At 45.2% G+C, this 19648-nt stretch overlaps 1 protein-coding gene across 1 annotated transcript in view; it reads right to left on the reverse strand.

Annotated features, from left to right (window-relative positions):
- Window positions 1-19648, reverse strand: part of CPVL (carboxypeptidase vitellogenic like) — a 152726-nt gene that overhangs the window by 101898 nt on the left and 31180 nt on the right. Inside the window, exons 3-5 of the mRNA XM_017527074.2 lie at window positions 16418-16536; window positions 1573-1687; window positions 572-630 (exon numbers count right to left, since the gene is read on the reverse strand). Of these exons, the coding sequence (XP_017382563.1) occupies window positions 572-630; window positions 1573-1687; window positions 16418-16536 (293 nt within the window). The remainder of the gene's footprint in view (window positions 1-571; window positions 631-1572; window positions 1688-16417; window positions 16537-19648) is intronic.

Here is a 19648-nt window from a genome sequence, read left to right on the forward strand (position 1 = left end):
AAAATGAGGAAATGGGCTAGGCATAGTGGCTCACACCTGTAATCCCAGCACTTTGGGAGGCCAAGCCTGGTGGATCACCTGAGGTCAGGAGTTTGAGACCAGCCTGGCCAATATGGTGAAACCCTGTCTCGACTAAAAATGCAAAAATCAGCCAGGTGTGGTGGCACACGCCTATAATCCCAGCTATTTGGCAGGAAAATTGGCTTGAACCCAGGAGGCCGAGGTTGCAGTGAGCAAAGATTGCACTACTACACTCCAGCCTGGGCGACAGAGCGAGACTCCAAAAAACAAATGAAGAAATGAGAAAAAGCAGCAAGGAAAATTCCCAAACCCAGATATGATTATACACGTTAACAGAAAAGCTAAATCTCAAAACGGTTTTAATTTTACAGATTAAATTCTACTTTGAAAAGGAAAAACTAAATCTCAAAATGGTTTTAAGTTTGCAGATTATATTCTATTTTGAAAAGCAAAAACTAAATCTATTCTGTGAATGTACTTAATGTAAAAAGGAAAAAAGCAAAGACAGGAGAGGCAACACTGACGGCTCACAGGGTCACCCCAGACTCACCGGATTGTCAATGTAAAGCATGGAGAGCGTGGTGGTCCAGGGGAAGTCTCTGTACTGCACTGTGAAAACAGAGAACAGGGATGAGACAGGGTCATGGACAAGCATTCCACCGAGGCCTCATGGAGGTCAGAAGCCCAACACACCCCCTGATCGTCGTGAACTGTTCCCGTCCCCTCTGACAGCACTTCACACCCATGGTGGGGAACAGGCACCTGCACCTTTTCCCTCCCCACTCCTCTCCTTCACTTGCCCCCAGCCCAGAGCATTTCTACTCCTGAGATAAAGCTTGGAAACAAAACCCCAGGAAGCTGGTTCATGAAGAAACACCCACCAACCACCTCTGCAATAATATCCATCTGTCCAACTAAATCAATCATCCCTAATGCTGGATCTCTTGAAGAGAACTACTTCAACAAAACTGGCACGTAAGCCTTTATACTGAGTCACAGATTGGCTCACACTCCAAATTCTGGCCCAGGGGAAGTAAGCAATCTTACCAAAATTTAAAAAAAAAAGAGATGAAGGCAAGCTTAGTGACAGCCAGATGTTGCTCTTTATCTTTCCTCCACCTCAGCCCCCACCTGTAACAGTCTCTTGCCTGCAAGTTATCAGATCATGTGTGCGACTGAAACATCAAGTGTTTAGTTCATGTGAGTAATTAGGAATAGAACTCCGCCCAGGAGTCCCATGCAAAGGGCTGTCCCAAATAGTAATAAATACCAACTGTTTTTGCAAACTCAGAATGCTTGAGTCAGCAGCAGACTACAAGAAAACAGATTAGAACTTTTCACCCAAATTTCAAGGGAGAAAGCAGACCAGTCAGGACACTCACCCCCGTGGCTCCTCCTCCTCGGATGGGCATTGCCAGAAAGTTGGGTTTTGATCATCTGGACTGGTGAAGCTATTCCTAGCCGTGCAGTGTTTACTCTAAATCAGTTTTGCAGCAGATGTAAGGCTCAGATGGAAGATTCTATAGGAACTATCGTGCAAGGGATACTTACTGGTCATGTTCTTTGTGACAACGTAAGGCCCGTGTTCCACAAAGAGTCCAAACAGGGATGAACTTCCCGGCCCGCCCTGTAGCCAGAGAACTACTGGGGCATCTTCTGGCTGTATCTAGGGGAAGCAGTAAAACCAGTGACCACACAGAGCACACACAAGTCAACTTACCTAAATCCTCTGTGTTACGGGGCTGTGACTAAATCCCACAAAACCTCCCAGACCTCAGTGACCACTCTCCACCAGTCTCCACTCTAGGCAAAGTACTGACCACCTTTAGTTGTCTGAATGAGGCTGTGCCTCGTATGCTGGTGTCTTTTTGTCATGCAGTCTTTTTCCACCAAGAGACCGAACGCCCCTTCAACGTAGACGCTTGCCTTGTGCATGCTGCCAGACACCTAGCACACTGCCTAGGGCATGGTTATATTTTTTTTAGCTGTTTAAATGCAAAAGGGGATTCTTGAGGACTTTTCCATTTAATGTGCATATTCCCAACAGAGGCACAACAAAGAATCCATTCTCATTGACACTTTCTCGTCTACACTGAGCGCCCAAACGCCTTTCTGATTTTATTCACTAAGAACATGTTCACAGGGACCACGACAACTTCATTCAACATGGTGGAAAATGAAGAAGAGCAGACAGGCCCCAGGGGCCTCTAGCTAATGCATGTAACAGTGATAAAACCCCGAACAAGGTACAGATTTATTTAGGAGATGTGGGAGACATGCACTAGAAAGGGTTATTGGCAGGGCTGCGATATTGAAAATGAGCTACTGGCAGTAGTGTCAATACCATCACCTTCAATGACAGAGGCTTTTTCACCACTTCATTCACTGTGTATTTATGGAGCACCCATTATGGGCCAGGTACAGTGCTGGGAGCTGGGTACATAGAACAGTGAGTGAAGGAGAAAATGCACGTCCTCTCGGAACTTAGAATTGCATGGACAAAATAGGAAATAAATACGTAAAGAAATAAAGACAAGGCCAGCACTTTGGGAGGCCGAGGCGGGCAAATAACCTGAGGTCAGGAGCTCGAGACCAGCCTGGCAAACATGGCAAAACCCTGTCTCTACTGAAAACACACACAAAAAATTGCTGTGTGTGGTGGTGGGTGCCTGTAATCCCAGCTACATGGGAGGCTGAGGCAGGAGAATCACTTGTACCCGGGAGGTGGAGGTTGCAGTGAGCGGAGATTGCACCATTGCACTCCAGCCTGGGCGACAAGAGCAAAATTCTGTCTGAAATAAATAAAAAAATAAATGAAGACAACGATTGGAGAGTGTAAAAGGGAAATACGGGTGATTTAAGAGTCCCTGGAGGCTGAAAAGGAGAAGGTGATCAGCAAAGGCCTCAGTGAGGTCTGAGTGCTGCCCTGAGCCCTGAAAGTTGAAAAGGATCCAGCCAGGAGCAGAGCCAGGAAGCAGAGCTGTGTACCAGGCAAATGGAAAAGGAAACCCCCTCACTAGCACAGACCTAGAAGGGGAAGGAGGCACACTCCCCAGGCAAATCCTCCAGAATCACCTGGAAAAAGCTCTACTTGTCACCCCCATCTCGGCTTCCAGCAGGACCTAATGGTGGGCCCCAGCATGATGGCGGGGCTTGTTGGATGATTAGTCAGCAGCGATCCCGTAGCTTTAGCCCAATTGAAATCCTGCCACCTCTGACTTGGCCTGGCTGTGCAGACAAATCAAGGTGTCACTGGAAGGTCTGAGTGGACACACCCCATCGACTTGGATGATGGGAGAAGGCTGAGGCAGAACGCAAGCCTGACTCAAGAGGTGATTGAGATGTCGCCGCCAAGACCTGCAGGAAGAGCTGAGCAGAGTTCTAACCATGGCTACAGAGTGCACAGAGGAGCTTCTCTTCCCCAGTCACCAAGAGCCTAATGCAGAGTCCTTCACAGCTCTGGAAAGGGGACCAGCGGACCTGCTACAACAGAGCTGCTTGTAGGAATGGCTGTGGGCTGGGGCGCACCCTTCCTATGAGGCGCCACCTCTCAGGCTCATTCTTGAGTGTTAAGAAATTAAGTGACGCAATTGACCAGGCACAGTGGCTCATGCCTGTAATCCTAGTTACTTGGGAGGCTGAGGCAGGAAAATCACTTGAACCCGGGAGGCAGAGTTCGTGGTAAGCTGAGATCGCACCATTGCACTCCAGCCTGAGCAGCAAGGGCTAAACTCCATCTCCAAAAAAAAAAGAAAAAAAGAAAAAGAAATTAAGTGACGTAATTAAAGTCCTCAGAACAATGCCTCATGTATGATAAAAGCACAATAAATATAAATGATGATTATGACTAAGGAAACAAAAATGGTACAAGCCCAGAGTCCGACTGAGACCTCTGACGAGCAGGCCTGAAGCCCCAGGGGTCAGTGCAGTATTATATAACGAATAAGCATGGAAGCTCTTGCCCCAAACTGTTTGGATTCAAATCTAGTCTTTACTACCTACCAGAGTGTAACTTTGGGCAAGGTGCCTAAGCTCTCTGGACCTATTTCCCCACCTATAAAAACGGGATCAATAACAGTAGCTACACTGCATGCTTGCTGGGAGGATTAAATGTATTCCTTTGCATAAAGCTGAGCTGAAGTGCAGTGGCATGATCTCAGCTCACTGCAACCTCTGCCTCCCAGGTTCAAGTGATGCTCTTGCCTCAGCCTCCTGAGTAGTTGGGATTATGGGTGCCTACCACCACGCCCAGCTCATTTTTGTATTTTGAGTAGAGATGGGGGTTTCACCATATTGGCCAGGCTGGTCTCAAACTCCCAACCTCAGGGGATCCACCCACCTATGCGTCCTAAAGTACTGGGATTGCAGGCATGAGCCACTGTGCCCAGCCTCTGCTTTGACTTACAAAACAAAACCCTCATTCTGTTGACTTGCTCACGGACACTTGAGGCAGAAGGAGTAACTAGTGAAAAACTGCTCAGGGAAGTTGTGGGCTACAGGGGTAAGGAAAAACTACCACAGAGCCCACTTTCCTATTCTGTCATTTACAGATAGATTGCGTTCAATCTAATTGTATGTGTTTTGTTTAAATAAGATTTTTACCTCCTTTCAGATCCACTCACCAGCACCGCCTTCCACTTGGATTCACTCAGCAGTAGGAGCACATTGCACGTGTGAGAGACGGAAAAACAATGGAATCTGGGTGGAAGGTATTCCCCGCTCTTCCCAGCCTCCAGGGAACGTGAGATGTTGCGAGTCCACTGATTCCAGTGGACATCCAGCCCCGCTTCCTTCCTAAACTACACGTGAGCTCCTAGACGCCACAGTGTGCTCATTAAAGTATTTTGGAGAACTCTTCTCTTTTGGATAGTATTTTTATACTACTGTCTAGGCCCAAATCCCAGAGATTCCAATTCCATTGGTCCTTGGGGAGGAGGCCTCATCAGTCTTTCTCAAAAGCTCCCAGGTGGTTCAAATGTGTAGGCAGGGCTGAGGGTCTTAAGGTGGATGGAGAGTTTGCCCTGAGTATCTTAGGCCTCTGGTTTCCAGCCTGTCCTCCCCTATCCTCCCTTGGCCTTCCATGTCCCTTCCGGTGACCTGACACAATCAAGCAGACCTCTGGACTCTCAGAAAAATAGCCTGACCCTGAGAGGCCACACGACAAAGTCAAGTCAAACACCTCAGTGTCAAACATCTTTATTATGCAACTTTGAAGCACAGGACACTGCATTCTTGGAATGCTTCAATAACAAGATCTGTGTACACACCTCCAACCTCAGCTGACCTTGCTCTGGATTTACTTTCCTGGAGGAGGTGAGTGAAGTTCAACAGCCCTTGAAGAAGCCTGTTTTTAAAGAAAAGCCCATGCATACATTTTTCTACTTTGATGGGCTAATCAACCTGTGAACTAACATCACCCTTATCTGGTATGAAATGTAAAAGTCATACCTGGAAAATAAAGGTGTACGTACATGTTCAATGCCAAAAACCCAAGAGTCAGCTGTGTCACAGCATGCAGACTTTTGTAATAATAATATAGCATCAAATGCCATGATATGCGGTACAATATCAATTATGGCCATAATAATGGCATGAGGTTATTGTGTGACAATCCTTAGGGTGATACAGTTAGCTCTCAATTATGAGAATGCAGCCCTTGCCCTACCCTCAAATTTGGAGAGGATAAAAGACTTCCTGAACAAAACCACACTGCAATACTTAAGACCGAATGAAGAAATGACTAATTCAGCTACAGCTTTACAAAATTCAGGACTTTAAAAACATTTATCATATTGAAGTTTTAATTCAAGAGTGTATGAAGCAAGATAATTAATGTGTTTAGTTTTTCAAAAGCTTTAAATTTTTTCTTAAAACTTTTTCCATTATAAGAATGGTACTTATTCTTAACTAAAGGATTTTTTTTAAGTGAAGGTATTTTTAAAAGTCCCTCTTACCCCACAAATTCTACTTCCTAGAGATGATCATGGAAACACTTATGTTTACTTTTCCAAATTTTTCTCCATGGTACCCCCTCCACACATATATACGTATCGTAGCTATTACATATGCAATATACCTACACAGATTTTCCAAAAATAAAATCAAGCTATACTCTATATATGCTGTATTCACTTAATATGTGAAGATCTCTTCATACCAGTACGTACCATCATTTTTCTGAATAGTATGACACCCTATGAATTTACCACAGTGTATTAATTCATTTAACACATAACGCCAACTACTTACAGGGCACTGTCTAAGGCTGTGGATGCAGACCAACTCCTACCTATGAACAGGCAGAACACTTTTTAGTTATAAGCATGGATTCTGGAACCAGCGTGCCCAGGTTTGCATTCCAGCTATGCTATTTTATAGCTGTGTGACCTTGGGCAAATTACTTAACTCTGCTGTGTTTCAGCATCCTCTGCTTGAATATACGAATACTATTCATGTCTATCTCCTAAGGTTTCCATGCAGTTTTAGAGTGGACCTATGCACAGCACTTAGAACAGTGCCTGGCACATCTATTTAAGTATCAGCTCTGATGATTTTTCTGCTGGTGTGGGAAGACAATAAACAAGTAACTAACTAACTGAGTGATATGAAACAGAAACGGAGAGACACTAGATTAAGTACTTAAAGAAGGCTTCCGGTCATGGATTAACATTTGAGCCGAGATCTAAAAAAATGAATAATCCCCTCTTATTACATATTTAATTAAGAGAAATTAAAACCTCTACTAATGACTTATACATCAAAGTCCTGCAGCAAGAACTGATGATTAAAAGGGAAGGGACAAAAAAAGTTCTAAATATTAAAGAAAGAACAAAGGAATCGTAAATACTTAAGTAAGAAGTCTCCCTAGCAACAAAAGAGGGTGGGCCCCACAGCTCCCATTGGAGAGCAAGAAGCAACTACGCCTTTGCCTCAGAAGCCCTTTCGGGTCTTCTGGCGCCCCCTGGTGGCCAATCCGTGAATTTGGACACTCTCTCCTCGGTTTCTTCCAGAAGGAATGTCCCAGAAGTAGACAGAGGTTATCTATTCTGCCAGAATCTCTACCAAGGACAATTTTACAATTTCTCACATTAGCAAATTCCATTGCTAATTCACAATGATGTTGAAAACTCTACTCTATGTCTTAACAGATTGTCAAAGAAAGTGAAACCGTGAAACTCATTGAAACAAAACTAGTACTAAATCCTGCCTGCCCTGCCGTTCCCTAGATGGATACACCCTCCCTGGGCAGCAGCATCTTTGCCCCGAGTCTTCCTTTCCACCCTCACCCTCCATCAGACCATATCCCTCAGGCCCTCCTTTGCATCAGAGAGAGAGAGGGAGAATAGATAGATAACCTTCTGCTCAGACCATATGCATATCACTGAAACACTAAGTTAAAATATTGGATGGGGGGGGGTGCTAAAAACCTACCAATTTCAGTACTTTTAAGTAACATGATTGTATTTTATAAGACGACTTTATTGGAGTGACTCTAGGAAATTTTAGGTACCTCAACAAGTGTTAGGGCAACATTTTGGACCAGAAAGTCACTTAAAGTAGACAGGCATCTGCCCATCTCAGGACTGGCTTCATACCCATAGCCACCCCTTTCCTCCCATCTCCAATAAGGAATGCCATACTTGGTTAGAGAAAAAAGCAACTAAACCATTAACACATCCAAATCAATGGCACTGCTTAAGATGAAAAGTGCAATTAGTAAATTAATTAAGGCCCTCTTCACACTTCTATATGCAGAGGCTGATCATTTGCTTGGTTTAAGTAATGTGTTCTACCTTAATTGAAGTCATTAGTACCTCAAGTAAATGTCTTTAAATTCCCACAAGTATGCTTAAATGGACTCCCTTTTTGCCATGCAGATCCCAGTTCAGCTAATACTTCAGCGGCTACACTAATGATGTTCATCAAGGCAGAGCTTTTTATTTAAAGCCATTAATTTTGTGACTAGAATTGTTAAATAGGTCCGCAACATTGTCATTCTACACACTCAGCACATACACAAGTTGCTATCAACATTTGTGTATTTCAAAGGAGTTTTCTTTCAAGTGGTTGGTGTTGACCACTCACCTTCCTTTATCATGACTGTTGCCACAGCACCATCATACAGAGAATCAATTTTTCCAAAATCTGTTTTAGATGGAGTCCTGCTCTGTCGCCCAGGCTGGAGTGCAATGGCACAGCTTGTCTCACTGTGGCCTCCACCTTCCCGGTGCAAGCAATTCTCCTGCCTCAGCCTCTGAAGTAGCTGGATTACAGGGACCCATGACCACCCCCAGCTAATTTTTGTATTTTTAGTAGAGACCAAGTTTCACTGTGTTGGCCAAGCTGGTCTCAAACTCCTGACCTCAGGTGAGCTACCCATATCAGCCTCCCTAAGTGCTGGGATTACAGGCATGAGCCACCGTGCCTGGCCTCAAAATCATTTTTGTTTCCAGACCCCCCTGCAGCACTCCCAAGCTCCCTTGACTCTCATCAAGCTTTGGTTTGTATCATTGATTTGAACCAGCTTACAACCCATTAGAAACCTAACTTTCTTCTTCCTAACCTTTCTACCTGGCTTATTCCTTCATGAGATAGTTATGGCTGTTCTGTTTTTGCCTCCTGCCAGAAAGTTGTACTTAATAAAGAATAGGGAAGTGGGCGGTGAGGAGGAAGCATGGAGAGGACACCTTGCTTTCTTTTCCTGATGGAAAAGTTACTTACGTCTCCATGTTAATTTCATTTCCTCAAAGGAAATCAGGAACACAAAAGTTTCTGCGGGGTAGAGTGGTCAAATGTACTTATGGGTGGTAATCTCTAACTTACCACCTTTAGCTACTTTCTTGTTTTGTGTCTAATACCCTCTATTCTTCCAGATCCCTGATGCCATTAAGTACGTAGCAAAGAGAAGATAAACAGTCTCAATTTGAAGTAGACAATTATCTGTGATGTCCAAATCTTTGTTGCATTACTGATAGATTTGTGTCCACCTGTGCTAGATATACTTTGAGACATATTTTCAGTAATCCGTCCAGTCCATGTCCCCTTCTCTAAGAACTCAGTCTCCATTCATCCATGGCTAGTCTGCTAGCCATATTTATATCAGAGCTAATTTATATCAACATCTGCAGTTTTAGCAGATTGGACCAAGGAAGAAGATGTGATCCAGACTGTGGCAGAGGGACAGGTAACCTTGGAAACAAAAGGTTGGCCATACTTGGCCAAGTGCCTGGAGAAGCAAGGCATGTTGATCTGCCAATGGAGAAGAATGAAGCAGAGATGAGGGATCCTGTGGTCTCAGACAGAGTAGAGCTGAGACAGAAAGACTGGCTGCCCTGGCTCTCGAGGCCTTTCTATCATGCATTCCTTAGGCCAGACCACATGTCCAGCCCGTAGTGTCTCAGAGCTGGGGAAAGATTTAGAATGGTAGCTGTATCAGTTGAGCCTCAATCAGAAGTCAGAAATCAGTCATTTTAATTTTTTATTTTTTTTTACCTGGAAACATTCACCTTTAATTCTGTTACAAGTTCCAGTGTTTACTCTGGCCACAGCCAGCCATGGGTATCTCAGACACCCCTGGGCAAAAGTGAAGATGAAATACAAGAGGCGCCTGCTCTCCCCCAGGCCACATCGTCAGCACTGGCCAAAGACCAGCATGCTGGGTAGGCTCCCTGTGTCCACTAAGGAACACGGAAATGTTAATATCTAGAAGCATTTGTTATAACAGGGGACTAAACATACATATATAAGAATGCCAGAGAATACCCTGGGCCAGGAGTGCTCACGGATGGACAAGTCCATAAGTGGAGAAGGGACTCTTCCCAAGGCCCCTGTCCAGACCTCGTTGGAGAAGGTATGGTCGCAGCCCTCTGAGGAGCTGTGGGGTTCACTGGGTTCCCTGGTCCAAAGCCGGCCAACCATCCTTGGGTAAGTAGGGATGGGTGGGCTGTGGCTGGCAAGTGGACACAGAGAGACTCAGGAGGTTGGGAGCCTGCTTGCCTGAACGGTGGCGCACAGCCTGGAGTACATGGGGAGGAGGGCCAAGGGGATAACCCTCTGGGGCGCAAATGGCCAAGGCTAGTGAGAGGGCTGCAGAGAGCGCAGGGCTTTAGGGAGCCTGCTTGCCGGCAAGGTCTGGGGTGTATGGTGTTCCTACTGGGGGGGCCACAGCCAGATGGTCACCTGGACAGAGCCAGGGATATCATCTTGCTGGGAGTCTTGGTGGTCTGGGTGTACAGCTAAGGCGCAGTGCCACTGGATGTCCCCTCTGCAACACGCTGCTGACAGACCAGGCAGTGGGGCCAAGAAAAAGCAAAGGCAGGACATAGAACAGAGAGCGAAGCCAAATTCCTCCTGCAATGTCTCTCCAGCACCCTCTACTGGCAAAGCTTAATATTGTGCTTACCGCATAGGACAACTGCTGAGAGCTCTATTATGGCGGAGCGGGGAAGGGGGTAGAATTGGAGCTGAAGGCAAAAAAATGAAAATTAAAAGTAGCTGGCATAGTAATCCCCACTCCTTATGTTCTCATCCTTCCCCAGGTTAGCCGTCACAAGGTATCACCGCCACAGCCAAAAAGTACAAGACACGAAGCTGTATTAGTTATCTAATACGGCATAACATCTCTCCAAAACTTAATTTTTGATGTCTCAGGATTCCTGTAGGTCAGAAATTTGAGGTCTGGCTGCGAAGTTATGACTCAGGGTCTCTCATGAAATTGTAGTCAAGTTATCAGTCAGAGCTACAGTCATCAGAAGGCTTCACTGGAGCTAGATGAATCTCTTCTAAGGTTGGTGCCCACTAGAGGGTGGAGGCCTCACTTCCTCTCCACAGGGGCATGGCCAGGTGGCTGCTTGAGTGTCCTCCCAACATGGCATCCTTTCCTCAGACTGAGGGATTCAAGAGACCAAGGTGCAAGTAACATTGCCCTTTATAAAGTAGCCTTGGAAGTCCAACACCATCATTTTTGTTAGCATGTCGGTCACAAAGCCAGCTTTGATTCAGTATGGGAGGGGACTGCCCGAGGGCATGTATACCAGGAGGTGAAGAGCCCTGGGGACTAGCCTGAAGGCTAGCTACCACAGATTCAAGGGCTCCTTCATTCAATCCACATCCTGATCTGGAGGTCTTGGATGTTTTTACACTTAACTACGGAAGCATGGAAGGCAATGCTGGGATGGAGCCTGAGCAATCCATGAGTTTTAACATCTTTATTTCTGTATGACAGAACTGAGGCCCAGAAAATGCGAATGCTGTCTCCCAAGTTATACAGCATACAATTGCAGACCTGGAATTAGAATCCCTGTATCCCAACGTCTAGGTCTTTTTTCTCAAATTCCAGCCCATTGACTTGCTGCACCAGGACCACTGTGGAGCCCATTAGAAACACTGATCCCTAGGCCCTCTCCAGATCTGAAGAATCAGTCTCTGCTGGGTCCAGCTAGGCAGTAAGCTGGGGGATCGATCCTATTTCCAAAGCTCCCCAGGTATTTCTGATGAGCAGTCGCACATTTGGGAATCCCTGTCCTCTCCCACATGAACTGTATTACTGGAGAAGTTCAGATGTGCAGGTCAGGGAGTGTACATGGCACCATGCTGAGTTATGGTGGGGCCTGATTACATACCTTCAGCCCCAGGATGGGCTGGGCTGTTGCCTTCCAGGCACCTTTGGGACATGCCAGAGAATGTTTTGGACCAGGAGCATTAGAGCAGTTCATTTCCTCTCCAACTGACTGCTGATTCGAGTATATTGTGCTATCTGATGATTCTTGTGTCTGATTCAGGAGGGCCCAGCCTGCAGGAGCCTGAAAGGGAGCCCTCCTCATCCCAGCACCTTATGGGCCTCATCAATGTGATTCTGACATCTTCAGACAACAAATTCTCAAATACAGGCATCTAGGTCTTTCCTTTTGGCCTGAGATTAAGGTGGGGTCCTTTGTAAAGGGACCTAGGCCTGACTACAAATGCCCCAGGTTTTGGCTCCATGACATTTGAGGTAACTTAACTGCAGATTTTGACTAAATGTATCCAATGAATTATCTGTTTCTACTTCTGTAACAGAAAGTCCAATACTAGATTTTTTTTTCCAATAAGAAGAATGCTGACTTTAAACAGTAATAATCTCTATGTCCTTTTTATCTTCTTTAATGTGGAGAAAAATCCCAATTTCAGTTAGTAATTTCCTGACCTGGTAGCAATTAATTCACCTTGATTGATGCCTGGGGTTCAGGCCCTTCTAATTTATAATTTCCCTCTATTTGCTGTCACCTTTAACCTCTCAAATTGTGACTGGTTTTGTTCTCAACATTTGTGTTAATAGTTTAAAAAGTAATAATAACCATAATAACGGTACTCATAATGAAATAATGACAGTAGAAACTATAGTTACTATGTTTTAGGTACTATGCTAATGCTTTCCCCTATTACCTCTTCTGTCTCAAAACCATTGCCACGTAGGTATTTGATCCCCATTTTAAAATGAGGAAAGCAATGCTCAGAGACACTAAGAAATGTGCCGAAGGTCACCTTTAGCGTAAGTACTGAAGCCAAGATTTCTATCCAAGCCTGACTTACTCAAGAGCCTGTACTTTTAGCTACAGTACTTTTAGTCCAGTGCCTTCCATGACTCGCTTCCTCTGGCTCTAACACATGAAGGCCAAGATCAAGGATTTCCACATCAGAGGCCTAATTTTCTATTCCAGTTCCGCCAACTTCTAGTTGAGTAACTTGGAGCTGATTATTTAATCTCTTTATCTATAAAATGAGGATGACAATTCCTTCCCCGTGGGGTTCAGGTAAGGACTGGGTAAGAAAATGCGCAGTGCCTAGCACAGTCAGTATTCGATCACCAGCAGCTATTCTAACTGCTACATTTCTGCTCGTTTCCTTACACTTTTTATCCCACGCAAAATGCCTACTCTTTTCTCCAGTAGATTGTAATTCCCACTGCACACCAATTTCAAGTTCTGGAATTCATTCTGCACTGATGTGTATACAATAACAGGGCAGTCTCATAAAAGTAACAGGAAAACAAAACTAATTTGAAAACAGCATCCTCCCAAAAAATACTCAGAGCATAGGACAAGTGTGGCATCCTTCCTGCACCTCTTATTTTCTCTACCTTCAGTTTTTTAAAGAGGTCATTTCTCTCCTGGTGACAACATCAGCTGCTTCCCTATGACAGACAATAAACTAATCTCTCTGCCAAATGAAACGGACTCCCCCATTTCAGTGACTATTCCTTCTCCTTGTCACACAGGCTTTATCTCCTTCACCCAAACTGGTATGACTCCATAATTTATAGCCAGAAGCCTCAGATATCTGGCTCTCCCTGTGGGCTTCCTGGGAAGAGGTATTGGACAAATCTATCTTGGCTGCCACGTGGTGGTACCTATCTGTGGGTACCGTTTTTTCATCTCGGCCCCTCTTCTCCCAAAGCTTCATCGATCACTTTCACTAGAACACCATGTACTTAAAGACCTTCTTTTCTGTTGTCTTCTGGGTTCATCGTAGGATGTGTTTATGGCTACAGTACTGGACTCAAAAGAACATAACCTGGTCAGGGGATGCACAGCTAGGCGTTCATTTAATTAAGGGGAAAGGAGCAAAAACCAACAGTCCAGTTATTGTTTAATGAAGGGGGTTTTCAGTCCTCAGTCTGGCAACCAGCAGAGTATGCAAACTGAACCTCTTTCCCTCAACAGGTATACGAGGCCAAAACACCACCTACGTTCTAGACATAGCTGTTTACCTGCCCAGAGGCAATCTGAGAAAGGAAACAACTGGGTTTTTGCTTTGTTTCCATCTGAGCTCTTCTCTCGCCCTTAGTTCCTGTTTTTTAAAATCATTACCAAAAAAGACTCAACATTCAGAAGGCAATGAGGAATTCACTGGTGTCATAAACAAGTAAGAAAGCAGAAGGGAAAATAAGGAATTGGGGTTCTCTGGCTCATGTGGGGGAGTAGGAGAGTGGAAGGAAGATGGGGAAGCAGTCCTAACAGGTCTTAGAGAATCTGCGAGCTGGATTAGTGAAGCCAGGCTCCACAGGCTGCGCTGGTCTCTTGACTCCCCGCATTTCGACCCTTAACATGGGAGTCACACCACCTCGGTCTGGGTTTGGCTGCTCTAGGCATTTCTTTCTGGTAAAAGGCATGTTGGTCACTTTCCAGCCAGGAGCTTCAGGCAGAGGGTAATGGCCAGTAGGCTGGAGTGATGGTTTCACAGAGCCTGGTTCACCCGGTAATTCTACAACCTGCTGGTCTCTGCCAATTTACAAGTCAGAATCCCCAGGGGAAGTCAGAGGATTCTTGTATACAATAACATGTGAGAATCACTGGGAGAGAACATATTGAGACTCAGTAATCTAGGCAAATTTTCAAGTATCCATTTTGTGCAGAATAGTAACTCCCTAAAGATGTTTGTGTCTTAATCCCTAGAATACGTTAGGTTATAGGGCAAAAGAGAATTCAGGTTGCAGATAAAATTAAAGCTGCAAATCAACTGGCCTTAAAATGGGAGATTATCCTGGACTAACCAGGTGGGTCAAATGTCATCATCACAAGAGTCCTTTTAGAAGACAGAGGCTAAAGACAAGAGTCAGAGAAGGCAACATGACCACGGAGATTATGTGAAGTGAGGAGGAGTGGGGCTGCCATCGCAGGCTTTGAAGCTGGGGGAAGGGACCATGAGCCAAGGAATGTGAGCAGCCTCCAGACACTGCAAGAGGCAAGAAAAGAGATTCTCCCTTTGAGCCTCTACAAGGACCACAGAGCTACTGGTTCTGCATTTCAGCGCAGGGAGACCATGTCAGACCTACATAATTATGAAATAAAATGTGTGTTGTTTTAAGACACTAAGTTTGTGGCAATTTGTTATAGCAGCAAGAGACAATAACATAAAGAGGTTACTGCAGATTAAGACTGCATTCAACGACATCGATAGATGTGATTTAAAAAATGCACACACACAGAATGTTTCTCAAAGGCATAACGTTTAAGAGACTGAAGGTCCATTATCCACCCTCCTACACCCCACTCTGTGCCCTGAGAGGCATACCTCTATGGGCTAGACCACCCAACTCCCCCCAGCTTCCAGTTGGGCTTCACTCATGGGAGACACCAACAAGAGACTGGAGGGGGTCAGGCTCCAGTGCTGATCTTGCCCTTGTATGACCCTGAGGGTGTGTCCCCTTACCTGGTACTCTCTAGGCGCCTTGCTTGCCTCACTCAACAGAAACACTGATGAAGAAATAAGAAGCCCTCGCTAGGGGCCAAGAAAGCCTTCCAGAGAAGACGGCGGCTACTGTGTGCCCAACCACAAAGGATGCAGAATTCTTCACCCTTTCTTACATGCCCCAACTTGAATGCACCCCACCACAGCCTGCTTTGGGGTGAACTATGTCAGAGGCCATGTAGTTGGGAAAGCAGTAAAGTCAAGAAAATATAACTCAATAGTACCAAGAGAAACAATGTAACTTGAAAACTACCCTGGATTAAGCCATTTACTCAGTTACTATACATGCAACCCAGCTATATGCAAATCACATGCAAATGTAAATAACACCCTCCATAGGGATAGCTTTTTCTTTGCTTTCCCTGCCTCTAAAACAAATCCAATTTGGAAGATGAAAACAGAAGATTACTCTGCAGTGGAGTAAGATTTGTTTATGCATCTCAGCACTTCTACGAATCCCACGACAACATCCCTAAGCTAAAAGTGTCTTGTTCATACAGAAGAAAGACATGCTCTAGAAGTAAATTACATAGGATTGGTGAAGTAGAAGAACATACCCAGCTACATCTATAGAGATTTGAAAAAGGGATGGCCTTTCCCGCCAGAAGCCTTCCTAGATCAGCAATCCTTCCACTCCTCCTCTAAACGTCCATAGAGTCTGAGCTCAGTTCCGTCTCCTCTGTGACCCCACGGCCCAGAATACACTCAGTAAGTGGGTACTGAGTGCATGAAGGAGTCCACAGACAAGGTCACCATATAAGGCCATGGCTGACCAGATATAAACACACTCAGCCAAGCATTACCTGTTAACTTCAGGAATCTCCCTACTTATCCTCCTTGGGCTCCCCACCACCCATTGCTGCCCTAAGTATTTTTAAAACAAAAATACAGCAGAAAGATAGGAAGAAGACTGTGACAGGAAGAAGGTGATAATTTTGACACTCCAAATAAGGCTGCAAGCAATTTAGAAGTTGGACACTTCCCTGCCCCACAGAAAACATTTATTTTCTGCCTTTAAACAGGAACACCACGCAGATTTGCTTACTTTTAGGAAAAAAAAAAAAATCTATGAGTTATTTTAAGACCTGTAAGTTGTTAGGCTAACATTTCTACCCTCAAGAGGCAAGCCAGCTCTTGAACACTGGTGTTCTTTCTGTTGGGCGCCTACCTGAGCCGGGAAGAACCAGATGAAGAGATTGCTGTTGTAAGTCTTATTCACTGTGAGGAAACCGGCGTAACTGTTCATGTTCCATCCTGGGAAAGGACTGACGAAACTCAATTCTTTTCCTAGTGGGGCAAAAAAAAAAAAATTACCCAAGGATTACAGAAAAAAAGCCACGTGAGCCATCGATCTCAGTCTGGGTAAAATGGAGTGATTACATTGACTAAAAGGAATTGATATGAAAGGTAGTTCCTGAGGCAAATTCCAGCCTGCCCCTGGCCAATCCCCCATAGTCCACATTCACTATTGAGCCAAGGACTTGTGAAAGTTTAAAGCCTTTGAGAAGGAGTGCCCAAATATTTTGTACAAGCTGTAATAAGGATTTTAAAAGAAGAAAAGCAAATTTCCTGTCATCACACCTTGCATAAACCAAGGTGTTCACCTTGGGCCACATGGAAAGGAGCAGGATAAAGTAACCTGACCCGAAATAGTGGGGTGCAAGAGAAGCAATGTGGTGGAACAGCTCTCGGCTCCGAGGTGGCCAGTGTCCTTCATGTTCTTGTTTTCAGGAAGGCAAAAAGCCAGTCACGTCTACTAAGGGGAGTGGACATATGAGGCATATGGGAGTGTGGGTGGCTATGGACAGTGGGGACCTGGGGTGACCTCATGGCTACTCAGGGGGAGCCAAACAGGACGAGGGTCAGCTATAGAGGGCAGGGGTCCTGGCTTTCTTATGGTAGCATTGCGACAGGCACAGGGAAGGGGTAATTTGGGAAGCTCAGATGGCTGAGGATGCCCAGAAGTAAGGAAGGCCACAAGGGGCTGACATTTGCAAGGCCACGATACCAGGGCTTTACATGATGTGGGAAGCGTAATTCTCATTCCCACTTTACAGATGAGAAAGTTGAAGCACAGAGAGATTAAGTGATTTGCCTGAGGTCACACAGCCAGCAGAGGAGAGCTGGGATTAAACCCAGCAGTCAGGCTGCAGAGTCTGTTCCTTCCCCAGGGCTCTTAACTAGAGCGAGTCAGCAGGTGCAGGCAGCAGGGAGTGGGAAGGGAAGTAGTGGTCAGGGAGGGAGTGACAAAGGAACAGAAAACAGCAGAACGTGGTGGGGAAGTAAAAGGGAAAGTCTGGACGAACAACAATCCTTTAGTGGTGACAAAGAATGTGTCCGCAGTAGGAACTAATCACTCAAAAGTGATGTAAGTCTGAGCCATATTAAGTTGGAGACTGGTTCGTAGGTCAGGAAACTTGACTCCTCACATGCCATCAACTAAAGACGCCGTAGGTGGTAGGTGGACCCTTAGGTGCTGGAGGGCTAATTGTTAGCACCTCTGCCCAGCTCAGCATTCAGGGACAACATTGTTAGGATAAAATAGGCCAACATGACACTATTCACATGCAAGGGAATAGAGGCTACAACTCAGGGTTCTGACTCCAAGGGCTGGTTAAACTTCTACCAGCACACTGCTGCTTTGGGACCACTAGTTTCTCTTTTACAAGAGGTATGCCTCTTAGTCGAGCATGGTGGCAGTGCTTGCAGTCCCAGCTACTTGGGAGGCTGAGGTGGGAGGATGGCTTGAGCCCAGGAGGCCAAGGCTGCAGTGAGCCGTGATCACACCACTGCACTCCAGTCTGGATGACACAGTGAGACCCTGTCTCCAAATACACACACACACACACACACAAAATATATATACACATAGACACATCTATATCTATCTATCTATATATACGTACACACACATATACGTACACACACATATAAGCATGCCTCTCGAAAGGGAAACCTCTCATCTAGACTACACAGTTCCTTTTCTTTTTAGTACTTTGCTGATCCTAGCACTCCTATCGACCAGCTAGTTACCCTCTGGACAAGCATTTAACCTCCCTATACTTCAGCGTCTCCTCTATGGAAGACGGGCTGCCTATGGGCCCCCTGGATTAAAAGAGCCCCCACATGTAAAACCTATAAAAAGAAGCTGGCTGGTAGGGAGCAGAGCTAGTGTTGCTGTCTGTGAAATGCACCTGCTGACTGGGAACAGGGAACATCTCTGAGCAGAGGTCGTGGGGACAAAAGAAAGGTCTCCATAGGCGGTCCTTGAGGATCCTGTTAGGCTAGCACAATATGAGAGCATGGGTTTCCTAGCCCAACAGACCTGGGTTTGGAATCCTAACTAGATTAGGACTCCCCAGCAAGCTGCTCCATGTCTCTGAGCCTCTTTCCTTTTATGCAAAATATAAATACTGATTCCTCTACCCTGCGCTTTCTGTGAGGATCAAGCAACAATAAAAATGCATCTGAACCCTTAGCTTGGCACTGCCCATAAAATAAGGGTTCCGTCAATTGGAAGGGAAAGTTAACATTAGCCCTGGGCCACTGCAAGTGACATCTAGAAGGATTTTCTTTTTCTGGCTCAGCCCAGTTCTCCCAGGGAATGTTGCTTAATACAACCTCTGCAGGTCTTCCCATTCTGTTCCCAATGAGGTCTATCCCCTCCCTCCATCGGAAAAAAGGCAAAGAAAAAGAGAAGATGATCTTGTGAGAAAGAAAAGGGAGGTGTTTGGATCACGTGGTGTTTGCCGCTCCTCCCTCCCACTCTTCCCACCATCTGTCTTTTTTTCTTTTCCTTTTCTTCACTTCTGCTCTTAATTAGCCCACAGAAAGATCACCCCCCTACTCCCCAGGGGTGGGCAGCCTTTACAACACTTTAGAAGTATTTTTAGCAAAACTATTCATCTTCGCAAAAATCAAACAAACACCCACCACCAAAGAGTACAGAAGGTTTTAAAAACTGGATTAGAAATGAGTGAGATATGGACTTCAGAGAGGTAAATGGGAAGAAGAGGATTTAAGAAAGAAGATAGAAAAATGAGAAAAGTCAAAGTATAATGAGAAAAAGAAAATATATAATAGAAAGGAGTTGGAGGGAATGAAATGGAGAAGAGGATGATTGAATTAATCTATCTCTCCCAAGACGAGCATCACACAGGGCCCACGACCTGCTCTCAGATGATTCAGATGTTCACTCATCCCTCCCTTCTTGAGGATGCCAAAGTAGCTTCTCTGCTACCTTGCACTTGAGTATTTCAGATCTTCCTTGCTCAGTCAGGAGACTGGGAAGCAGGGAATTTGTCTTATTTAACTTTGCATACTTTGGGACTCCGCATGCTGATTTACAAACTCAAGACATTCAATACTTTTTTTTTTTTTTTTTTTTGAGACGGAGTTT

This window comes from Cebus imitator, unplaced genomic scaffold (genome assembly GCF_001604975.1).
Source record: "Cebus imitator isolate Cc_AM_T3 unplaced genomic scaffold, Cebus_imitator-1.0 Scaffold45, whole genome shotgun sequence".
In the NCBI taxonomy this organism is placed as follows: Eukaryota; Metazoa; Chordata; class Mammalia; order Primates; family Cebidae; genus Cebus; species Cebus imitator.